At 42.9% G+C, this 23,542-nt stretch overlaps 2 protein-coding genes across 16 annotated transcripts in view; one reads left to right on the forward strand and one right to left on the reverse strand.

Annotated features, from left to right (window-relative positions):
• The window catches only part of KIF25 (kinesin family member 25), a 42,936-nt gene extending 23,292 nt beyond the window's left edge, over positions 1-19,644 (forward strand). For all 6 annotated transcript variants that reach the window (XM_083830037.1, XM_083830038.1, XM_083830040.1 and 3 more), the window contains 7 exons: positions 606-680; positions 5,104-5,253; positions 6,338-6,514; positions 10,781-10,932; positions 13,359-13,556; positions 16,149-16,304; positions 17,538-19,644. In XM_083830037.1, the coding sequence (XP_083686163.1) occupies positions 606-680; positions 5,104-5,253; positions 6,338-6,514; positions 10,781-10,932; positions 13,359-13,556; positions 16,149-16,304; positions 17,538-17,695 (1,066 nt within the window). In that variant the 3' untranslated portion in view covers positions 17,696-19,644. The remainder of the gene's footprint in view (positions 1-605; positions 681-5,103; positions 5,254-6,337; positions 6,515-10,780; positions 10,933-13,358; positions 13,557-16,148; positions 16,305-17,537) is intronic.
• The window catches only part of LOC310896981 (uncharacterized protein), a gene marked incomplete at its 3' end in the record, with an annotated part of 30,963 nt that overhangs the window by 4,093 nt on the left and 3,328 nt on the right, over positions 1-23,542 (reverse strand). For 2 of the 10 annotated variants that reach the window (XM_083830049.1, XM_083830043.1), the window contains exons 2-3: positions 20,333-20,519; positions 18,096-18,282 (exon numbers count right to left, since the gene is read on the reverse strand). In XM_083830049.1, coding sequence (XP_083686175.1) covers positions 18,096-18,282; positions 20,333-20,519 — 374 coding nt within the window. Of the gene's footprint in view, positions 1-6,521; positions 6,806-9,017; positions 10,140-11,096; positions 11,626-11,743; positions 12,875-16,311; positions 16,998-18,095; positions 18,283-19,769; positions 20,520-20,676; positions 22,502-23,542 lie in introns of those variants that run through there. The other 8 variants (XR_014581957.1, XM_083830048.1, XM_083830047.1 and 5 more) reach the window with 8 other exon arrangements.

Consider the following 23,542-nt stretch of genomic DNA (forward strand, 5'->3'; position numbering starts at 1 on the left):
GTACTGCCTGGAAAAGACTCCGTCTGCCAGAGAGGCTGACAAAAGGATTAAAACTAGCTCAGAGCACCACAAGTGTACACCTGTAAATCATTCCCTCCAGTGCAGGCAGCAGACACTCCAAAAAAAGCAGGAGAGAATACTGAAATTCTCCTTTCCAGTCCTCTGGGCTGCGTCACAAAAAAAAAAAAAACAACTTCTTTGGTGAATCCTGGCCCCTCTCCCGCTCCAAGGTTGTTTTCTGTAATGGACCAGAGGCATGTCAGGCATTCCTACACGACCTTTGGGACTTGTCAATGCACCGCTTTTTTTCCCTCTGCTGAACAAAGTGGTGACTCCCATGGCAGCTCAGCTCTTCCGCATTACCTTTTAATTTCCTGGCATAGGAAGTCAGGTTTAGAGCAGCAGTAAGCAGTGTTGGTATGCCAGCTTCATATTGCCCAGCTAAATAAGTCTTTGAAAACCCAATCTGTAAATGCTGTCATAGAAATGTCAGCAGGTCACAAGTTTTATATCATAGGCCTACATTTTCCCTAGTCTGTTATCCTGTATTATGACAACATACTTATATTTTTTTCTTCAGTTAATCATTGTACTTTGCTCCTCAGAGTTTACAGTGCTTTTGAGTCTCAAGACACAGTATTTGCAGACGTGGCCCCTTTGCTAACATCTCTCCTGGACGGGTAAGTTAAAAGGTGGGGGTAAGAAAGCTAAAGGATCATTGTCTGCTGAAATCCATCAGTGAAAAAGAATTACTTAGTAGTGGCTGTCCAGTCAAGTTCTGTGACTTTGCAGTTCCATTTTCCTGTGTTTTTTTTTTTTTCCCTACTGAACACTGAGTGAATGTTGTTTCCCCTTATAAACATTGAAAACACTTTCCAAAGTTTAGCACAGCAGACAAATTTGGAAGAAAAGTGCTTCTGATGGAAGATGCTATCTTTTTTTCTTTGCTGTGTTTTGGTAGATTATGTTCTATAAATGTTTTTCAGTTGCATACACAATATAATATATACATCTTTTATATACATCTTTTCCAGCAGTGCATTTATATATAAAATGCCTGCTGGGACACTCTGTGATCATCTGTTCTGTTGTTTTACATAGCACAACCCACGGGAGGTTGTATAATCAATTCTTGGTTGAACCAAAATTGAGCATCCTCAGCTGTAGTTCTAACACCCTTCGGGCATTGGGGTTAAAGCAGAATTCTGGTTTGAATACAGAAGTGATCAGCTACAAACACCAGCAAATATGTGTAATTACTTTTAGGCATTGAAGTTCATTAAGTGTGACTTTTTTTTTCATTTATACCAGAGCAAACTCAAGCTATTCTCGCAAAGAAGCATTGAAGTGCCTGTTATTATAAGCCTTGAGGTTTGAACTAAGATTTAAGCAAAGCTTCCTTTCTAACCTTTCTTTCTCTCTCTTCTCACCCCTGCTCTGATACTGCTCACCTATAGGTGTTTGTTGTAGACCTGTCATGGACCTTCTGCTCCCTGAGGAGGGAAAGGCAGCCAGCCCCTTTCCATCCACAGTGGCACAGCTGAACAGTGGCAATCCTTGCTCCTGGCAGCCCGCACGTTGGAGTTTCCAAGTCTCCTTTTCTTGCTGATATTTAAAAGCAGCCTAGCAGATGCCTATCAGGATACTGTGGATATTGGGAAACCCCTGATAACCCTTTACACATGCCACAGCAGGGCCCTTAAGGGCTGTCTGGGGTAAGGGGAGTCCTATATGGCCCATAAGGCACTATCCTGTTTTACCAAGGATAAGTAACCACAGTTTCTGCAGTTGAGCAATCTAGGGACCACGAGGTTGAAGGATTTTGCAGAAGTCCTTATAACCACTGTTTTTTTCTCTAACCTTTCCTTTTGCAATGAAAGTAAGTTTGCTTTGGCTCAATATGTTGCCTATGTGTATTTGGACATACCCGATCTGTACCTTGATCTGCTGGACTGCCTACTTTCTAACTGGCACACTGAAAGAATCCTGCCCTAAAAGTTAGGATTTTTATATTCATTTAGGAAATGTTCTGTTATTGAAAACAAAAGAGCTGTCTTGTTCTTCCAGAAGTGTCATTTAAACAGAAGCAGATTTTCAGGGAAGGAGAGGCTGTGCATATGAGCCACGTTTCTGAGCAGCCTTCCCATCGTAAATGTGAAACAGACGTACTTAGTCTGAACCTTGAACTTCTTTGCTGCTCCTGAATGTTTTAGTCTGGTCTCCAAAGTGATCTGTAACAACTTAAAGCTTAAGTAGAAAGGAGTGTTCCACTGTTTTTCTTTATTTTTCTTTTTTAATTAATCAATTCATTTTTCAGTATAAATACACACGGAGAAAAGATTGTTCCATACGCAAAACAAATGAAGGTCAGCAGGCTTCAAAGTTTACAGTTAGCAATACAGGTCCAGCAAGGGACTAAGAAAATATTTGCTTTCTTTACAACATTGAAAAATCAACCTTATTTATTTATTTTATGGAATAATACATTTATACTCTTTTGATTTCCTTTAATAGTGGTAATTTTCCTCCAAGAGCTAAGTTCCCTATAGTGAACAGCCCCACTCTTCTCAGGAGTGGAATATTATGAAGGTATTGATATTCTAATTTGACAATAAGATGTTTTTTTAAACAATAATATAACTAACAAAATAGAGTGGAAAAAGAGAAATGTTGGCACATAGGTGAATCATAATCTGAAATTTTCAAATTAGAAGCCTGATGATACAAGTGGCTTCGTGCTCTATTTGAAACCGCTATGCCGAAAGCAGAACATCAGCAAAGTAGACTAGATAAATGTCAATCAGTCTTCTGCTGCTGCTTGTCCTTTTGTTGAATCACCCAAGTGAAAGTTCATTTGGGCTTGCTCAAATACTCTTTTGGATTTGGTGGAGAGGTTATCAATGGCTTTATTCTTCATTTGCATCTTTTTCTTCAAGGTTACAAGTACCATGCCTGTTTTGATCATATCATCTGTATATTGTCAGAACTATTTTGGCCAACACGTGTACTTTCTAACAAAAAGCGATTAAGGGAAATTTAAATACTGGACTATATGAAAGTATGAAAGCTCAGAGACTTCTGAAAAGACTTCCATTCTGTTTTTCCTAAGGAATACAACTACTTGCAACCTTCTGGCTCCCTTTTTAGTTTCAAAGATCTCTTTTTGAATTTGAAGAGGGACTGGAAGTCTCAGGAAACTATGACTTGGCCAGCCAGTGTGCTATAAGGCGGGGGGGGGCACTTTGAAAATCGCTTGTTGTTAGCCTAGCTGGAGACTACCAAAATTACTGGAAGCTTTTCCAGTGATATAAATGCAATCAGAGTTACGTCAACAGTCAATACTTAGGGAAATCCCTTGTTTCAGATTTACAACTCTAATTTCTAGCACATTTTATTTTGCTATACTGCTCTTGATTTTCAATTACAGTTCTCTCCTTTACCTCACCATATCTATGATTAGACTTCTAGTTTATACTCTGCTTCCTGAAGATGTGGGGAGGTGTTATCATGGGTTCACTGCCTGCAACTTTGGCTTTGCTCCCCAGAAGGGGTATGCAGGTATTTGCTGTGTTGCCCACATTTCTTTCTAACGAAAGAAAGCTTTCTTAGTAATCCTCCAAAAAGAATTGCTTCTAGGCATATTTAATATATAAAACAAACAAAAAAAAACCTGCAAACATATTTCTCTGCAGTGGCAATGTAAGTATTTGATGACCTAAAACCATAAATTTAACACAATTAGATGAGATGTTCATTGAAATTTGTTGGCATGTGCTTGAAACAACATTTTTGATAAGAGGAGAAGCGTCAGATAACCAAAAGCAGCTGTTCAGGTCTGCCCATAGTGAAGCTAGAGCTTAAGCAGTAAAATTTTACCTCCTGCCAAACGAGGAGCAAGCCCATTTTTGCAACTCTAGTCGAGCAGAAATGTCAGCATGCTGCAGAGCACTCCTAGCGCATGGAGAGCCTGCTAATGCTGTGTCTCCGAACAAACAAGCTAGAAAGGTAGACCAGTGAAGGAGCAGTCCTGTCAGCATAACTGCACGTCTTCCAAGAGTTTTTGCTGGCACAGGTCTGTGTTCAACACCAGGGTGCTGGCAGCTGCTGCAGAGTAGACACAGCCAAGCAGGGACTAAGCTGCACAGGGCAGCCTTGATCCTCACTACGAAGTAGTACTGTGGCTGGACACAGCATACCTGCCCACTTGTTGTGCCTGTGATGTTTGATCAAATTACCTCAGAAACACCCTTGGGGATAGGATTCGTACATCTGAATTCAGATGCCACTGTCACAGCCCTCTACACCTGAGCTCAAGGCTCTGAAATCTATATATGTATATGTGTATATTCATTTTTTTCCAGTACAGAAAAAAACATTTTCAGAGTTCACATGTCTACTTCAGAAGATGATGAATTGTATTTCACAGGTGCCTGTACCTCTGCAGTGACATTGCACATTTTCACCTTCTACAAGTCCATGTCAGAGCAGTTCCTCCCACCGTTATTGCAGAGTAGTCGTGTTCATCCTTTTATTGATCTCATGCCTTTGGTTTAAAATTTGTGCCTCTTACTGTTAGGGCTGTCTGATCTTTTCCAGTGGCTGAGGGTTCTGACCGAAGAGCCTTCCTGAAACAACTGTGAGAGCTGAAGAGTTTACTGTTCCCAGCTGTTAAGACATTAGTGCTGCGGTTTGCAGCACAGCACCGTAAGACAAATCAAACCCAGTGATGGTTTACTTTAAAACACTGTACTGTAAACCGCAGCAGTTCAGGAGCTGATAAACAAGAAGCTGAGTAGTGCATGAACTGGAAGTTGGGCAGACAGGAGGTCTAACATCATCGATCATTCCAAGCTAAGCATCCCTGCTTTTGTCAGTTCCTTGCCCTTCAAATGTGCTTAAAAAAATAAAAACACGTTTAGGAGATGTTACAAGCAGTACTTTAATTTCCGTCATATTTTTAGATAGCCAGAAAGAAAGCTGCAGGGGCAGTATATTTATTATATTTATTTCAGTTAGTGTTCCCAATTTGTTTGGGTTTTAACTTGGTAGCTTACACACACATTTGGTAATGGTAAAATAAATGAAGGCCCTTTTGATTTTCAGGTACAATGTGTGTATTATGGCTTATGGGCAGACTGGGAGTGGAAAGACATATACGATGTTGGGACCACAGTTAGAAGAGAACTTTGCATTTGCCTTGGAAGATGAATCAGAACTTGGAATTATTCCTCGAGCTACCCAAGAAGTGTTCAGGTAACACTAACCTGGTAATATCAGTAAAGGCTTGCTTACAGACTTTTCACCTTAAACTTTATAGAAAGGATGAAATAATGTTTGCAATGTATTTATTTTTACAGATATCAGTTTCACAACTGTTAATATTTATAGCATCTCTGACTGCCAATCCATATTTGAGATCCGATAGATTTCTAGTCTCTAGCTTAGTCTGTTTTTCTAAGAAAATAAGGCTATGCAATTATGCAATTTTACTGTGTACATCTGCCCATCTGTCTTTCAGGCTCCTTTAACTTTTGAATAGGTTTCAACCATAGTTGTACAAGTCCAAATGGTAATTAAGTTCTTAGAAGTTTTGTGAAAATTGACAGTTGGAATAGATGAAAAGGATCCAGGATAGAACCCAATCCCCAAGAATGGTAGTGGAATTTTTAACCACTATCTGTTTTCTCTAGAAAACTAGATTTTTTAGTTGAACCTAGTGTGTGATTTGAACTGATGGGCTGCTATGTTATAATAGAAGAGTCATTAGAGGTTTTTTTCAGCTAAGCCTATTTCTTTTGGAGAAGAGTGAAATCGAAAGAGCCAACTTTGCACCAGAATAATTGTATCTAACTGTAAATACTCTCCTGAATAAAAAATCCCCTAATTAATTTATGAATTTTCTGAGCTTGTGGACAGATAACCCATTACAGATCTAGCTGGGCAGTTTAGCATCGCTCTCTGCTCATTGCCTGCACTCTGGCAGAGTTTATCATACCTTGAGCTCTGAATGCAGTAACCTCCAGCAGAGCAATGGTATGAAAAATTTAGAGGAGAGTGTGAGGTTAGTAGAGAAAAACAATTTAAGCTGGCACAGCTGTTTGGAAAATGAATGTTTACTTAGTGCTTCATGTATAATTTAACTGTATATTCTGATTTTTCAGCTGAACATTAGCATGTGGGTGAGGCAAAGTCATGACTGTGGATATTTAATAAGCACTTTTATCAGATTGTTAATTAGATTACAATTAAAGAATAGTTCTTTATATACAGATTGTCCACTTGAGGTTTGACTTCAGCTTTCTTCATTTGTTTTTTTTTTTCTATTTTTATTCTCCAGGCTTATTTCAGAAAAGCCACCAGGAAGTTACTGGGTTGAGGTTTCTGTTGTAGAAGTGTATAATAATGAAATTTTTGATCTTCTGGCCAAAGACAGTTGTGGAAAAGTATTTGGCGTCAAACGTGATGTTGTCACAACCAGAGAAGGAAAGAGCAACGTTCCATTGCTTACATATGAGTGAGTGCACAACTTGATCTTTATCATCTGATCATGATCCAGTGTGATGCACAGCTGTCATAAAATTCCGTTTTAAATGTCAGGGATTGCTTCTAAACAATGAGTTCTTACCATATGGAAAATGAAAAACTGGATGGCTCTCGCTGTCTATGAGACTGCAAATGTCAAAATTCTTTCAGTATTAACAGTACAATGAGTTTTGGTCACACTTCTGCGTCGGGTACTTTACGCTGAGAATATCTGAAGACAGCTGTATATTTCATTGCTGCTGAATCTAGGGTGTCTTGTCAGCTGTAGGAAAAGAAGGAATGCCCCAGTCACAAAGCACTTTCCCTTTGGTCTTACTAAATGATAAATTTTACAGATTATAGTAGAAATGGGTGTACTTTTCTTTTTTAGGTTTTAAAGCAGCTGTAAAGTTAGCTTTCCCTACACAAATTGGCTTTAAAAAATACTTCAGAAAGATCATTTAAAGTCATCTTTTAATATAAATACCCATCTTGCACTGTTTAGTATTCCGTTTTCATAACTGGAGGCATTAAAGTGGGAATTGATATGCTGGCATTTGACCCTTCCCAGCATGCAGGCATATGGTAAGATTGATTCTTATTTATGCGTTGTGGCATTGAAGGGAGACCTAAAGTAATTAAGACTACAGCTCTACTTGTTTTATTGTTTCCTTGTATGTCCTAAGCATTACAAAAGCTTGCCCTAGTGCATGTAGAAATGGCTCTTGATGTTACATGTGTGTAGTATACAAGGGAAATATATAATTCTTGTTATATATAAAACACCTTAACTAAATAGATGATGAAAATACCATGTTGATAACAATTCATATATTAACAAGAGTAAGTCTTGTTTCAGATGCTTTATTTCAGTAACAGGTGTGTTGTTTATGCTATTATTAAATCATCTTTAATAAAAACAAGTGTTGACAAGCAGCGCTTGTGGCACCAGAGAGGAGATGCTACCCAGTAGAATTAAGCTACCTGTGAGCGCCCAGAACATGAACAGATTCCACAAAGGAACATTTCTGCTTGTGCACGACACAGAAGTGTAGCAACTTTTAAAAAAAAATGTTCTGTTTTTTGGGCAGATAAATTTGTAAAAAGAAGCATCTTGCCTTATTGAAACGTTAAGCACAGTTTTGCAGCATTTTACATTTCTGGGAGAAACAAGATTTTTTTCTGTACCTCTCTATCATAATCCTTGTCACAGTCTAATCCCTACTTTTCCAGGAGGAACTGGAAGTCAGATATGAGAAGCATTTTCCCTGCCTCTGAGTTAAAACAAAATGCATGTTCAGTAGAAATAACTGAGGGCAGTATTTTTATCTTGTGGGACTTAAGCCACATAAGCAGAGTAGTTGTTGTTTGTTCACTGGGTTCATGATACTGTCATAAAGTCTTGATAAAAATACACTCTCACTGGCTTCTCCATATGTCCATTAAAGTACAGAGTAGTCTCGTTTCTGTTAACATGAAAAGAAAATGAAAAACTCCTGCAGAAGTGATTGGTGCAGAGCCTAACCTGTGTGTGCTGAATCCTTCTTGGAGGAGCTAGCCTTGCACATTTGACTAGAGCAGAAAGGAACTGTATGACTTGGGAAATGAAAATGGGTGCACATAGCGTGGGTATGATGGAAGGTGAATACTTTTTCTTGCTTTGCCAGAAACTCCAAATAATTTTTAATTATGGTATTTCAAGATGCTGTCCTGGACTCATTCCTGAAAGAAGCCTACCCCCTTTCCCAAGGGAGCTTTGTATAGTCAGCAGGTGACCCATCTCTTTTCCTAAGCTTTGGAGTAGGGAGAGGTATCGCTGGATTTGTGGCACAGAGATAGGAACTAGAATCAGCAATAAGGTTTCATTTCATCTTCTATTTCATAAAATGGCTGCAATGTTTATTTCTCCAAATTTTAATTTATGGTTAAAGAACCTGGAGCCTTGAGATAAGCTTAAGATGATGTTCTCTTAAGAACACATCTCAATCACTTGGTAAATACTCAATTCTAATGCATATATAAATAAGTATATGGACTCGTATCTCAATTACAATGCAAGCAGCAAAAAGTCCAATTGATAAACAAGTTATATTAATAATTACACAGAAACGTTAATAAGAAATGGCAAATCCAAACAAAGTAAGGGAACCATTGAATGAAGCCACCCAGCTGCCTGAAATCTAAAGTAAACGGATGGTGCTTTGAATAAAAACACATCCTCATTTGTGATAATATTTCATCTAGAATATAGTGGCCTGCTGGGTGTCGCTGGCTTCTCCATATGTCCATTAAAGTACAGTAGTCTCTTTCCTGTTAACACGGACATCCAACCGAATGACAAAAACCTCAGTCTCTTTCTTCTTTTATGACTTGGTTGACTTTGGAGAACATTCAGCATCAAATTTTTAACCTAACCACAACAGGGCTTCTCTTTGTAGAGTCTGGTTCGGGAACACGGGGTACGCAGAGCGTGATAAAGTAGCAGAGGCTCTTACCATCGCTCCTGCTGAGGAGCTGCTGTGACAAGCACGCAGCACTGGGCTGGGGACGCTGCTCAGCTCCAAAGTCAGTTGCATTTTCCTAGTAGGTGACCAGCACTGACTGCATGCCCCGAGGCTTATCTTCTGCAAACTGTTCGGAGCACAGCAGCTTGCAGCACTGACCGTTTGCCAGCGCACAGCGACAGCAGCTTGCAGAAGCCGACTGCCTGTTGCTGCGTCCTCACGAAGGCTGCTCACCTCTGCGGGCATCCAGTCCTGGCTGATCATTCACTGGAGGACGGAGCTCAGAACTCAGGAAGGCAGGACCTGTCACCTCGGACTTGAGGCACCAGTCAGATTCCCCAGCGTGAGGCTCTGCCCTCTCTGACGGTAGGAACTAGAGCCACAGCTTCCCTGCTGCTGCCAGCTCAGCTGAACCAGGGAGACATCACGGGCACAGGGGCAGAGCTAGTGCACAGGATGCCAGCACTCGGGGCATAGGATTGCTAGGCTGAAGTGTGTTGTGGTCATTTAGCTCCTGCAGCCGTAGTTTAGTGTTGCTGGTTTACCGAGGGAACTGCTTAAGCGTGTGTAGGTATGGTGTAGCTAAGTGTTCTTCTCTTCTTCAAATGCTTTATTTTTAGAGCAAATTGTTTTATCTGAATATAGTTCTTTTTTTACTTTGAACTCTTCAAGTAGTGCTCTTCATATCACAAAGTATATTTGTGCCCAGTGTGACTTTCACAGCCAAATCTAAGGCAAGAAGGCCTTGCCTTTTATCACACGCTCGTTTTTGCTGATTGCAGCGATGTGGAACCAGGTCTGTAGTGAGCAGCCTGTTAGGAGAGTTATTGAGGGTTCTGGCGTGTTTCAAAGTATTCAGTAGCCAGGCTGTGCTATGCAGTCTTAATAATTTATATCCCCATCTAGATACTAATGTTTATATGATGCAATTTGAGTGATTATTGAAGAAAGTAGTGCAGCGAAAGGAGCAGGTAGGCAATCTTGCCTCATTTGTTTTTAACACTGCAAACCTGGGGAAAATCATAGTGTCTTTTTTACTTTGCCTAATCATTTGATTTAACCCTCTGCGTCAGGTTTTCTTCCCTACAATTGGCCATATTTGCAGTATTTCAGCTGGAAAATAAAATGGATAAAGATAAAATGGATAAGATAAAATGGTCTACAAAAACTGATGCCTGTCTATTCTGACACTGTGCTGGAGTCCCTGTCCATTGGACAGTGGAACTCAACTTTTCCTAAGGATTCTGGATTTAATTCCAAATGTGAACTGCAGTTTCTAAAGGTCCATTAAAATTCCTGGTTTTTTGCCTTAATTCTGTACCTCCAAAAAAATCAAGAGCTACCTTAACATAAACTGGACAACTCCACATCTCTAAGACCAGAGACGCCAAGAATGTCTAAATCTGTCTTTTTTTTTTCCAAAGTATGAAGGAGTAGTCGCTCCTGTTGCTGAGATACTGTATCTAAAGACCTGCAAAGCTGGCAGCCCGCTTGCTCAGCACTTTCATTCTACATCACAGCTTTTGTCTTGAATTTTCATCTTCGACTATATAACTCCCAATGAAAAAGGTCTATACCACAGCTGCTTGTGCAGCTCAAAACTGAGATTAGTTCTGGGGTAGAATTAAGAAGAGTACAAGGAGTTAGAAGAGCAAGAAGTGGAAACGCTCAAGTTCCAATCTGAGTTGCCAGCTTTCTCATGTCATTTTTACTGTGAATCAGTTCAACCTTGTGCTTGTTTCTTAACTTCCTAGGACTGTTGAAAATGCATCTGAATTTTTGCATCTGGTTATCAGAGGCCTACAGCTACGAGTCAGGCACCCAACGCTAGTGCATGCTCATTCCTCTCGTTCTCATCTGGTTGTTACGTTGACCATAACCACAATTGTCTCTGGGGATAGCTTGGGTAAGTAGGATGTTACTAAAATACTTTGTGAGACAGTTCTTTTTGAAAAACAGCCTGTGGACTTTGAGATTTTCATAGTGGTCTTCTTTCCTTTTTCCAGTGCTTAATATATTCCCTCAGTTCTTTAGCTTCTAAATACCTTCTTAAATAACTGACCAGTTTGATTTCTCAATGCTAATGGTTTTCTTAGAGGCTTTCAGGGAAACTTTTCACTTCACATCTCTTGACTTACAGAGTTCTTGAAGCTTTATAGCATGAAACAACTAATTAAATAAATAGTATCAGTAAGATAGATGCTCAAATAGAGTGGTTAAATCACTTTGTATCATGTATCATATTACTCATGCAAACTTAGCATTATTCATGCAAAGTCTGAGGTGAAGCTAACCGTGTGTTTTAGGGATCAGCATAAGCTGGTGGTGAGAAAACTATTTTTTACCTGCTGCCTTGTAAAAATGTCCATTAAATTTGGAATCTCTTGAACTGTTCGTAACAAGCCACGATAGGAACAGACAACATAGCTGTCCTATTTAGTGCGGCAAAACCTGTATTTCTAATTTTCATTACCACACCAAGATTTACCAGTTTATTGCTTTAGGAATAACTTGGGCTTTGGGGGATTAACTTTGTTTTCTTTTGCTTATGTTGTAATTAGACTCTGTTTCCAGTGCTGTGGTCCGTCTCCTTCATACTCTGCAACAACAATATGGTTTTAGAAAGTGGAAAATATTTAACATTTTTTCCCCTAGATTGCTATCGGAAATTAAACCGACAATATTAGCAAAACAGAACAAACAGTACCCTCGCTTACCTATGGCCCTTGCCAAAAGACACAGTTACTTCAGATGTTGCAGCTCTAACGTTCCAGATGTTACCTCTGTCCAGTTCCAGATTCTTGTCAATCAGATGTTCTAAACACAGAGTGTTCGCACCACGAGCACACCAGCAATCTTGTCTAGTCCAGGCTTCCCTTTGCCCTTTCTAATTGCTGTCACCCTCCTACACTGTGTTGTCTGGCAACAAAACTCCATAGACACCTCTGGTTCAAGGTGAATGCAGACTCAGGCTTTCAGCTTATAGCGCATGGATGAAGGTGAGCAAGGTGAGCAACACAGGGGAGGAAAGCAGCATTGCAAATGGGATCTCTGCAGCAGTTTGACACTGCATTCTGTCTATTTAAAAGGAGCAATTCCTGATTTACAATCCAGGTGCAATTGTCAAATATCTCAAAACTGGAGATCTAAGTCACTAAATAAAAAGTCTCTGATGAGTCCTGCACTGAAAGCCAGGTTGACAAGCAAGCACTTTTTCAGGTTTGATGAAGGTCTTCTAGCATTTTGTTTCAGTAATATCTACTGTTTGAGGAGAGGAGTTAGTTTTCTTCTTCATCTCAAACTGAAGAGGACTGAGAACACTTATTTTTGCACTGGTTGTCCTGAAGCCATTTATTTTGTGTAAACCAACACCCCTGCCCAGTCTACGGAGTGAACAGCTAGCTTGGGTATTAGCAACAGCCGAGCTGGAGAGGTACAGAGCTCTACAACCCAGTTCAGTCTCCTTTTTAAGTGTTTTTTTTTTTTTTTTTAATTTAAGTATTGTAGCTGAGAACTTTCTGCTATTGCAACTAGACTCTTAAGTCCTCAAGAGAGTCTCTTGTCTCTATTACCTATAGCAGAGGGTGTGCCTTTTTTCCTTATATGTCTTTCCTCACAAAAGAGAGGGTGGGCAGATGGAAAAAAAACAATGAAGGAAAAAAACCTGTTTAGGGAAAGCCATTTTGCACACATTCTTCCTAAGCTGATGTCACAGCAGCTTTTCCAGAGAACCTGTCTTCCTCCTCCTTCCCGGCAGACAGAGGAAGCCAGATGCTGCTGCTAAGGAAGAGGAAGGATATGAAGATGCAGCAGTTGGGATATGATGGCTGAAGGAGGTCCAGAGGGAACTAAAGCAAAAGACAGAACAGAAGAGGCAGGATGAACTTTTTCCTTTTTTTCTTTTCTTCCCCCCAGAGCACCGGCAGAGAATGTTTCAAATGCTGAGAAACAGATTTCAGAACTTACTGCTCCCAAGCATCCAAAATCACACTTTGTTTGCAGTCAGTCTAAAACATGAAAAAGTGCCTCTTTAAAGTCCTTAATGGACTCCTGTTCCTTGTCTTCCATGTTGAAGTGCAAACTGTGAGGATATTGTATACAATACAACCTACACCAAGTCTTGTTACCAACTGGTATAATCTGTTTGATAAGAAAAACCTTAAATAAGATATAAAAAGCTCTTCAGCCTGCCCATGCCATTGACTCTGACTCATATAATGCTTTAGTTAGGATAGCCTGATATTGTACTTCCCCCATTGATGCCCCACTTCTTTCCCCATCTCGATTTCCAGTGCCAATATGAAGCTCTCGTTTGTTTTTTCCATTAACCAGGTACTTCATGGGAAGACGAACAAATCAATCAGAGACTAAATAAAGAGTTTTCCTGCACCTATCCACAAAAAGCAAGAGAGAATAGATCCACCTCTTCTTCCAGAGCCTCTTCCCCAGCACAGCTTGAAGCAACTGAGAAACCGAAGCAAGTCAAAACCAGACTGCAGCTGGTGGATCTGGCGGGTAGCGAGTGTGTCGGTAAGCAAACGCGTCCGTTTCTGACAAAGCTGTTAGGAATGATGGGCATGGTCCTCCCACACGTGGATTAAAATATTTACATTGAGCTCTTCGTGTAGAAATATGTGCTACCCTGCTTTCACGCAGGGGTGGTTTAAACACAGATCCTGAAATAACAAAGTTTTGAGGCCCGATTGTTCCAGTTTTACACTGATACAGTTTAACAGAAAAGCTGACTGCATAAGCCCGAAATAAGCCCAGGGCAGTTACCCCTGTCATAAGTACATTATTGGTGCAGATTGGTTTTATTAGGCCTGTTTTTCTACTCTGAAAATTACCATGGCTTTGTACAGGAATGTTTAAAGTGCAGAAATTATTTAAATATTACAAATATCTGTAATAATTGATATCACTATTTTTCTGCCTTAGTGTAGAGAAAGTCTTGAAGGAAGAAGGAAGTTAGTGTTGAAAAGATAATATTGCTTTTGTTGTTTCTTCAAAGCTTTTTCTTCCTCCCCCTTCCTCTGTGCACACAATAATTTCAGAAACTTGATTATTTCCTAAAGGACAAGCTTTCTTACCAAGAAAAGCCATGCAGCCAAATGTACCATTCCAGAAATAATGTTTTGAAAACTGAACTAGTATTATGAAAGAGTCCTTTACGTTACTGCCAAGAATTCTTGCTGTTCCTCACCGTTAAACTTTTGTTCTACAGAAAAGCCTAATATAATACATTATTTTTTCATTTGCTCTGAGTGCTGGAAATTGTTTGGTAAACATGTAATTGAGCAATATTGTGTGGGTTTTTCTTCTCTCAGTTCAATCAGGACAAACATTTACTTGGTTTGGGGCTCGGCAGGCTCACTTTCATCAGTATTAGATGTGGTCCAGCACATGTGGTAGACTAACCTCTGCCACTGGCTGCACTGGTGGAGATTTGAAGATGCCGGACTTACTCTGATAAAACCGAGGGCAGCTAGTAACTCGTAATTGTTTTTAAATGTAGACAAATCTAAGTGAGCAGAAGTACAGCAGCCATCACGCTCGTTTAAGATGTGCATCTGCACTTTGGCTTGCTAGTTCCACAGCCGTCCTGATCACTTACACCAGTTCCAAGCTAAGTGATCCTTTTTTTAGCAAACTCAGGCTCAGTTTGAAAGCAGCTAAATGCTTTGGGCAAGTTCATCTGACCAAATACAGAGATGAGTGGTTTAAATGCGTACCCCCCTGACCTATTTGCAGTTTTCTCCTTTACGGTGATAGCTACTCTCTTAGGAGCCCCTCTTCAGTCTAGGGATTGCTGTAAGCAGAGGCCCAAGTCTACAGTCAGTCTGAGATGCATCGTATCTCAGCTTATTGTCCACCCTGTGGCAGGGTTTTCCAAACGGTTTTGCTCTGTGCCTCTCTGCCAAGAGGCTCTACCATTCCAGCCCCATCCTGCCCCACGGTCGCATTTCTACAGCCTTCTCTGCCCAGGCTTCTGTGGCTATTTTTGCTCTTGCCATACTTTCCACATTTGCCTCTTGAACAGTTCTCTTGTTCTCCCGGTTTGGAAAATGCTGCTCTGAAGGGACAACAAGATCCATGGCCTCTCTCTGTACAGCCTCTTTTTCTGCCTGGAGGCAGGACAGAAGGCAGTTAAGAAAACTGCAAGCCCCTTCTGACCCCACCATCAGCTCTGCTTAGCATGGATCCTGCACGCTGGGTAGTGATAAATGATTGCAGATCCACGTGTAGCTCTTCCACTATCCTGAAGAAAGGCTGAACTTGAATAATACGATGCTAAATGCTAATAGTAAGTTTCTCATCCCCAAATGGTAGAGTTAAGGACAGGAGAAATTACTCTCAACTGGACACTCATCCAGACTGATCAATGAGCTGAGCTCGCAGTGCCTTTGTAAACTGGTGCAACTTTGATGAGCAGACAACACCCTTTGCAGTGTTGCTTGAGGGCAGTGTAGTTAGTCACATACCACCATGCTGGGTGGGTGGCAAAAGGGCATCGTTTTCCTGTGTGACCAACTGTAACAAATCATACCGTAAAGAACAGCGTCTTACAGACTTTGGTGAGCGTAAACCTCTCACACGTACGGCTGCTGTACAGTTTGGTTTCTGCAGATAATGCTGTCAGTGCCACGCTTGTTCTTCCTAAGCGTTACAGGCTGGGCAGTTAGCAGTTATAAAAAGTGGTGGAACACACCAGTCTTCTCTCCCAAGGCACCGCAGCCTGGTGTTTTCAAAAGCAGTGTTGTCTTGTCCGACCTTACAGTGTTCCTACTTTCTCAGTTCCCTGTTTGTAGTACATATGGAGCCAAGATGCATTGTACAGCTGGAGAGATCAACTTCAACATGAGGTACTTCAAACCATCTGCAGGCACTGAACCTTCTTTAACCTTCCTTCAGACGAGCAGAAACGCTGCACAATGGGTTAGCGTCTGCAGTAAACAACCGCCGCATCTTGCCTGTGGCATGGGTGGACTGGAAGTCACGGCTCAGAATTTGTGTTTAAAAACATCGTGTCAGAAGTGTGTGATACAGCACCAGAATTTCTCACAGATTACAGTCGAAGCAGCTTTACTTACTCTTACCATTGCCTTTTTCTTGATGTGTTAGGTATGTCTGGAGTGACAGGCGCAGCACTGAGAGAGACGTCCTTCATCAACCGCAGCTTGTCTGCCCTGGCCGACGTCCTTGGAGCAATAGCGGAGCAGCGATCTCACGTCCCCTATCGAAACAGCAAACTCACGCATCTGCTCCAGGACTCTGTAGGTAAGGAAGTATTCTGACTTCTGTTTAACAACGCAGACTTAATTTCCCAATCTTTTCCCCTCCCTTGTTGTACAAAACCAGAGGATGATCCTGTAGTGACACTCCTCCTACGTGGGCCTCTGTTCGCAGGAGCGGTGTGACTACACAGCTCTGGGAGTACGGGGAGAGTTCTGAATTTGGCAAAGCCCTCCTGTTTTCCAAGGTTCAGTTTATGAATACATTTAGAATAATCACATCTCTACCACGACAGTGAAGGCTAATGATTGCACTTCACTGGTGTTTCAGCTCATGTACAGTCTCAAGTTAAGCTTCAGCCTTTATTACTACAGCGTGCAGTCAGGCATTTGCACGTTCCTTAATATTGGGCCCTGAAGCAGTAAGACAAAGGAGGGAGACTCCAGAACATATGCATGGTACTGTGCTACAGCTTTTTTGTATCTGGGTCACCCCTTCCTCTCTAGCTCCTCCTCTATGCAGAAATAATTTTAAAGCAAGTGGAATTCCCGCAGTACTGTTGGATCGGTGTCAGTCCACGCACTAGTCCATTCTTCTTCTGCCGGAAAGCATCAGTCCTTGTGCTTTTAGTCTCCAGTTCAAAGCTTTGGCAGCGACTGAGGTAATAGCTCTGCAGAGTTTCTAAAAGACTATGCACTATGCTTGAACTTCTAATTTCACCTAGTGCTAGCGTCCATCCTGTGAAAGGGGAAAGCCAAAGAAACAAGTCTAGGAGCTAAGCTGTGTGGGCACCGAGCCTGGTTTTAACCTTGTCTGGTGCATGACCTGGGTGACACTGTTTAGACAAAGAGTTGAAAGTGGCAATTTCCTTGTTTGCTTAATCATTCTCTGAACCTTTAGTAAATCTGTTTTGCTTTTTTGTCACAAAGTTGACAAATAAATGTCACACAAAGACGACCCTGAATTTGCAAGCATTTGACAAAGCTTAATGAGGTGTCCAGACCTTAAGGTACATGCAGACTAACTGATGATGCTCTAAGGGAAAAAAAAAATCTACATTACGAGTGTTTGTCCTACTGAAACAAGCATCATATTGCTAGACATAGGCTTCATTTTAAGGAGTTGCCTGTTTTCAGTAGCCTTCTTCATGTTGTCTTCTGCTTCATAAGAGCACTGGCAGCCTATGCTGGTCGCTATGTACATCAGTACATTACTGGCGCATAACTTACTCAAAATAACGAGATAAATGAGCATGTTTGGGCTTTTTTCTGCTTCCAGGAGGTGATGCCAAACTGCTGCTGATGCTGTGCATCTCTCCTGACCAGAAGTACTTGACAGAATCTCTGCAGTCTCTGGGATTTGGAACTCGTGCTCGGCAAGTTCAGAGAGGACAGATCAAGAAAAAAAATCTCCCAGTGCAGAGTAAAGCAAAATAAAACCTAAGACTCCCATGGATTAAAGTATTATTAATGAGTTCCTTAGGCTGAAATGTATATCGTTGTCCTAAAGGCGTTCTTTTAGATATCAACTGCCAGATAAAATAAACAATCCTCAACATGGCATTAGTAAGCCATAAACCTGCTGATAATGTTCTAGCTCCAAAGATAATAACAAGAATTGACAACAGCTACCAGCCATGGTAGACTCTCATAGAAATAAATCAGGCTTTCTTAGGAAAGCTACTTCAAGACATGGTTTTGGTGATGTGTTTCCTTTAGGCAAGTAAGTAGAACTAAGTCAACAGACCCCTGATTTAGGATGGCTCGCTTCTGAAAGGCCAAGGCTGCCTTCCGTTTTCTCAGTAGAAGACAGGAGTCTGAATAGCATTCCAGTGCCTCAGAGCAGCAAATGAAATACTTCCTCACAGCTTACATTAAAATGAGACACACCATCATGGCTTGCTCTTCTGTCTCGCACCGATGGGGTCATTCCCAGTGCACTGTTGACAGGTAGGAGGGTAAGGGACCCATCAGCTGTACCGAATGGAGCTCTGCTCTCTGGTTTTAGGTATGAAATAACAGCACTAGCGAGATGGAGAAAAAGGAGTAAGGCTATAGCTGCTATCCCTCTGGAATGGAGCTTGGGAAGCAAGTGGGGGGTCACACAGCTTTCTGAAAACACACTCAGGTTAAATGGTTGGAGCAAATCCCAGCAATGCTGGGTTCACTGTGACTACAGCTTTGCCTGTTGTTTTTGTTTGTTTGCTCACTCCATGAGTGCTGAAGGACCCAGAACTACAGCTCCTAATGGCTAATGGGACCTAACTCCTACAACCATTTCAGTAGCAGTCTTGCTTGTTGTTTCAGTTGCATTGCTGAAGTTAGCCACACCACAACACTGCAGCTGTCTGCACACTCTAAAAGCGTAAATACATGCCTCCCATCTATCAGATGAATAAAACACCAAGAACCCAGCTCAAGATAGGGTGCTTGTCATCCTCAAGAGGCTTTTACACTCATTCACCAATAGTGAAACAACATCGCACGGGTTTTGTGAATGAAGTTATATGGACAGACGTTTCAGGGAAACTTAGGCAAGATGAGAAGTGATTCTGCGATGAGTAGGTGCGTTCAAATAACAGCTGATGCGTTTTATGCACTGCTTTACAGCTCAGCAGAGGCCTCAGGATACACTTTGAGTTTTTACCTCCAGCAATCACTCTGCCTCTAGGCTGGGAGAAAGGTCAGCAGAAGGTCACTGCAAGAAGGCTTAAGTTGCAGTGGCCTGCCCAAAAGGCTGGAGTTTACAGCACTCCAAGTCGCTTAACCTTCACAAGCATAAATATTTATCCAGAAATTATATAGCATACTATTATCGGAATTTCACCCTTGAATATATAACAGCTGCTGTGTTGCATGCGGTGCTCTGGTGCTCAGAACATTGGCATTGCAACTTGGAGAGCTGTAATAATACTTGTTTTCCTAAATAATGTCATGAGGTTAAAAATGCCTCAACTTTACCCGATTCCAGCAGTAGCAGAAAACGAATCTGGACATGGGACCTTATAAAGCTGAACGGTCACTAAAGGAATCTCAGATAAGAAAGTGTCAGACTGAGGAATGTCAGCCTGTTAAATGAAATGGAGGAGCAGACATCTTCAAGCTTGCCCTCGTCCCATGACAAGGCTACTAAATCAGCCAGGATTAGAGCTCTGAAAGTGGTTAAGTGACATGAGAGGGCTAGCTGAATCCACCAGCATCTCTAAGGTCCTCCAATATTTTTGAGGATTTTGCACTAAGTGTTGCATGTAACTTGTTGTGAACTGTGCTCGCTTTTCTGGAGTTGCTCTCTAAAACTTGGCCTTTATCTATCATCTGTGTGACAGGGAAAAAACTGCCATCCCTATTGTTAAAGCTGAGAAATAAAACCTTTAAATATCAGCAAATACCAAAAGTTTAAGTTTCTACATTAACATAAACCCTGCCAAATTGTGCATATGCAGCATTCCCTATTCCTGTTTTCCTTTCCAGTGTAGCATATTACTCCCTGGCCTACGCAGTGAAGCGTACAGGCTATGCAGGGCAGCACTGTTAATATTTTGCTCTAAGAACTTTCAGTTTTGGAATTTCCTGGGTTACAGGGACTTGATTTCTTAATCCCAGCGTCAGCTTCGATGAACTGAAGGAAAGAAGGGCAAAAGTTGCAAGGGCAAAATGGCTTTTCTCTGGTACCTGCGTTCTGTATCGCACCTTGCACTGTCCCCTTGCCTGCTGCAATATAGGCTGCAAAACAGGCACCACACAGCTGCTACCCGCTGAACTGGACTTCAGATGCTGCTCTAGAATTTATTCTGCCTTTTGCCTTGCCCTGCTGCTGAGCTGAGCAAACTATGCAAGCAACAGCAGCTAGCTGCCTGCACCCCTTCTCAATCCGTTATGCAAACCACAGAGCACACGAGGGAATTTAGCCCTGAGAATATTTCGGCATTTGAGTTTAGCATCACGTTGGCCAAGGAGCAAATGGTGTGTAGCCTGACGAGTTCAGCAGCTGCTGGGAGGCCCCTACTCATGCCCTGGCGTGAAGGGAAGCAGCCCTCACCTCCTCGTCTCCTACTCGCACGGCCTCTGACTCACCGGCTGAGCGCCCTCCAGAAAAGCAGAACGTCTGGATCCAGGTTGGAGACGAAGAACTGGAGCTCACGTCTTGCCCCACGCAGGAGGTTGTCCAGCTCATAGGACTTCCTGCAGATCTGGAGATGGGGTGCGGGAAGTGGGGCCCTGCCGGCCCAGTCCCCAGGTCCTAACACCAGCAAGCGTTTACCTAGGGTAAAGAATATGGACATGCAGACACACAGACCCGTACAAAGTCAGCAGAAGTCTAGACATAGCACCAGACAAAGGCTTTCAAGGTACAAGTCCAAAATACAGCCCAGAAGTTTGGTGCCCACATTGGATTTATCCTCACAGATGTAACTCACCACCTCCAGTTGTTGGTTCCCCTTGCAATCAAAGGAAAGGGATCAATGGGACAGAGCCACTTTCAGCAACCCTCCCTGGTCCTGAGAGCAAGTCCAGGCCACCGGTTTCATGTCCCCTTCGTGCCGGGCAGCTCACCTGACTGCAGGAGCTGCCTCAGGCACAGCACGTGGCCCCCGGGCTGTAAATTCACGCTGCGGCTCCCTACACGCCCTGCGGAGAAGCCACTGAGCTTCCCCCTGACCTGGGAGTGCTCGGAGCAGCAGAGAGCAGGGAAGAGACTTGATCTGCAAACGAGCACAATTGCTTAACAGTGCTGCAGCTCATCACAGGGTTAAAGAAATCAATCAATAAATAAAAGCGGTAATTAAACCCGCCAGCACCTCTGGCCAAGTCTGAAACGAAACCTCGACCTATGCTGAAGTTTGAATGTTATATATTCAATTTCCATGTGTGGCTTCATGCCTTGGCAGCAGCCACACCACAAAGAGAGGCTGCTCAGGCTAGGAAAACCATAATTAGCATTGGAAGGGTCACAAAAATGTTTAATTTGTTATTAAATAGTCATCATTGCCGACTCCATTTGACGAAGAGCTTTTCCAAACCTCTGCAGAAGGCACAGGCAAGAAGGAAGAGGTTATTGGGAAAGGCTTTCAGCTCCTGCTGTGGGCAAGCAGTCACAAGCCGACGGGCCTGCGACCCCTCTGCCACCAGAGGAAGCACGAGCAGTGTCTACAGACAGAGGAAAGACAGGCCCTGGGGGCAGGAAGGCTGAACGTACCCCGGCCTCTCACAAGCCCCGCGTGGCTTTTGAGCAATGTATTAAAAATAGCCCAGCCAGACAGCAACGCGAGCCACACGCCATACAAAGGAGGGCAGAGGGTGATCTAATTGAAGGGCGTGAGCGAGGGGAATTGTTGCCTAGGATCTTTTCCTTTCCCTACATCCATTTTAACAAAGCAAGATTTTAATCTTGCAGTGTATTCGGTTTCTAAATAAGAGAGACAAAATCTGTGAGAGAAGTTGAGCTTTTTTGAATTCATGTACGAATCTGCCTGGGGGGAGCAGACAGCTGCATTCAGTTTTGTTTATTCGGATTCATCTTTAATAAAAGGCACGGTGCCAGCGGTCTTGACTGAGGTTGGCAATGTGTCCAAACAATCAGCGTCCTAAAACTGCGCTCGGCTGGTCCTTGGTGACATTCAGGGGCGAGCACAGTGCAGGGTGCCGGGGGGCGGCGAGAGGGAAGGCCACAAGCCGCGGGGCACCGCAGCACCTGCCTGGTTTCGGCAGGAGCCTCGCATGTCGCAGGAACCGCATGGGCAACGCGGGGAGTGCTAAAACCAGCCGATAACGCACCGCTGTGCTCTACTGCAAATCCCTCCCTGAGCTCTTGGACGAGGTTTTATACAGGCTGTTTAACAGCCTCCTTACCTCATGATACGAATCCTTTCCACCTGTGCTTTTACCTGAGATCTCCCATAAACAGAAGGGATGAGCCCTTTCCCCACACCCAGCAGTCTGAGACAGATCAGACAAAGCATTTGGAAGAGGAGTCCCAAACACAAGACTCAAATAACTTGCTGTAATGCCCCAAATCCACCTCATGTATGCGGTATGACATCCCTAAAAACTTGGAGATTAGCCTCAGAAGTCCTGCTGCAATGCTGAAGTGCCCAAAGACGTCCATCCGCATGTCAGTACTAACAGCGCAAACACCAGGGCCTAAACACCACAAGAGGAGAACTGCAGAGCTCCAGCTATAACAACAAGTATTTAGCAACAGCCTTGATAAGAAACAACAGGGGAAAAACCCAGGCCACTGTTAGTTACCAAACTCCAGGAACAAGAGATCTGCGCAGCCCGTCCACAGACTGCAGGCAGAAAATTAGCCCTCTTCTTATCTCCCTGGGGAGCCAAAGTGAAGCCAAGTTGTCAGCCCCTTGTTCCCCCAGCTCCTCTGGCTTCATGCTTGGCAGCACCTCCTCCAACACGTGTCCCCTCTCGCCCTTTTTCTGCAACATGAAATTACTGCCCTGGCAGGGCTGAGCCAGTGCCCAGCAGTTCACTTAGAGGCAAGCACCAGAGGCGTGTTATTCCCTCTCATTTTCCTCTGGACTGCACTAAATGGTTTCTTCCCTCTTCTAAACAAAGAAGAAAAAAAAACAGCAAAAAAAAAAAAAAAAACCACACCGCTATAAAAAGCTCTGGAAGCCATGGCAGAGGCTTTGAAGGTCCAAAAGGCAGAAGATGATATTTCCTCCCTTATGTCAAGGGGCAGGAAGAGATGGCAATGCCTGATCACAGCAAGCTGTACCTGCACCTTCAGCAGAACCAGGTCTTGCATTTCCCCCCGAACAAGGAGAGAGGACTTGTAGATACTCCATGAAGCAACTCACAACAGCCACTTTCTGGACATGGAGTACAAGCCATAGGCCAACATTTTTTTCCAGTATGGACAGGTTTTAGCTAATCCTTTCTACCCCAGTCACAGAAATCCTGTCACACCAAAACATCACAACCCCGGGATGCCATCACAGCACACGGTGACCCCAAAACACTGGCTTCCTGGGCAGGACGAGGTGTCTACGCAGATTGGCAGAGACCTGTTGTCTGGGGACGCGTGGCTGTCTGCACCACGCCATTAAATTACATACACCACCGACACGGCCACTAACCCCGTCCAGCACCGGGGCCCACACGCAGGAGCTGCTCCCTCAGAGCACTGCTGGTCGGGCCCAGCTGGGGCTGCCATGGACACAACCAGGCACAACAGCACATGGGAAGGGACGGGACGGGATGGGATGGATGTGACAGGATTGCCCTTAGCAAGCCATGGCCCCCAGGCAGCTCACCCACTGGGCCACA

Source organism: Anser anser (assembly GCF_964211835.1).
Source record: "Anser anser genome assembly, chromosome: 3".
Taxonomy (NCBI): domain Eukaryota; kingdom Metazoa; phylum Chordata; class Aves; order Anseriformes; family Anatidae; genus Anser; species Anser anser.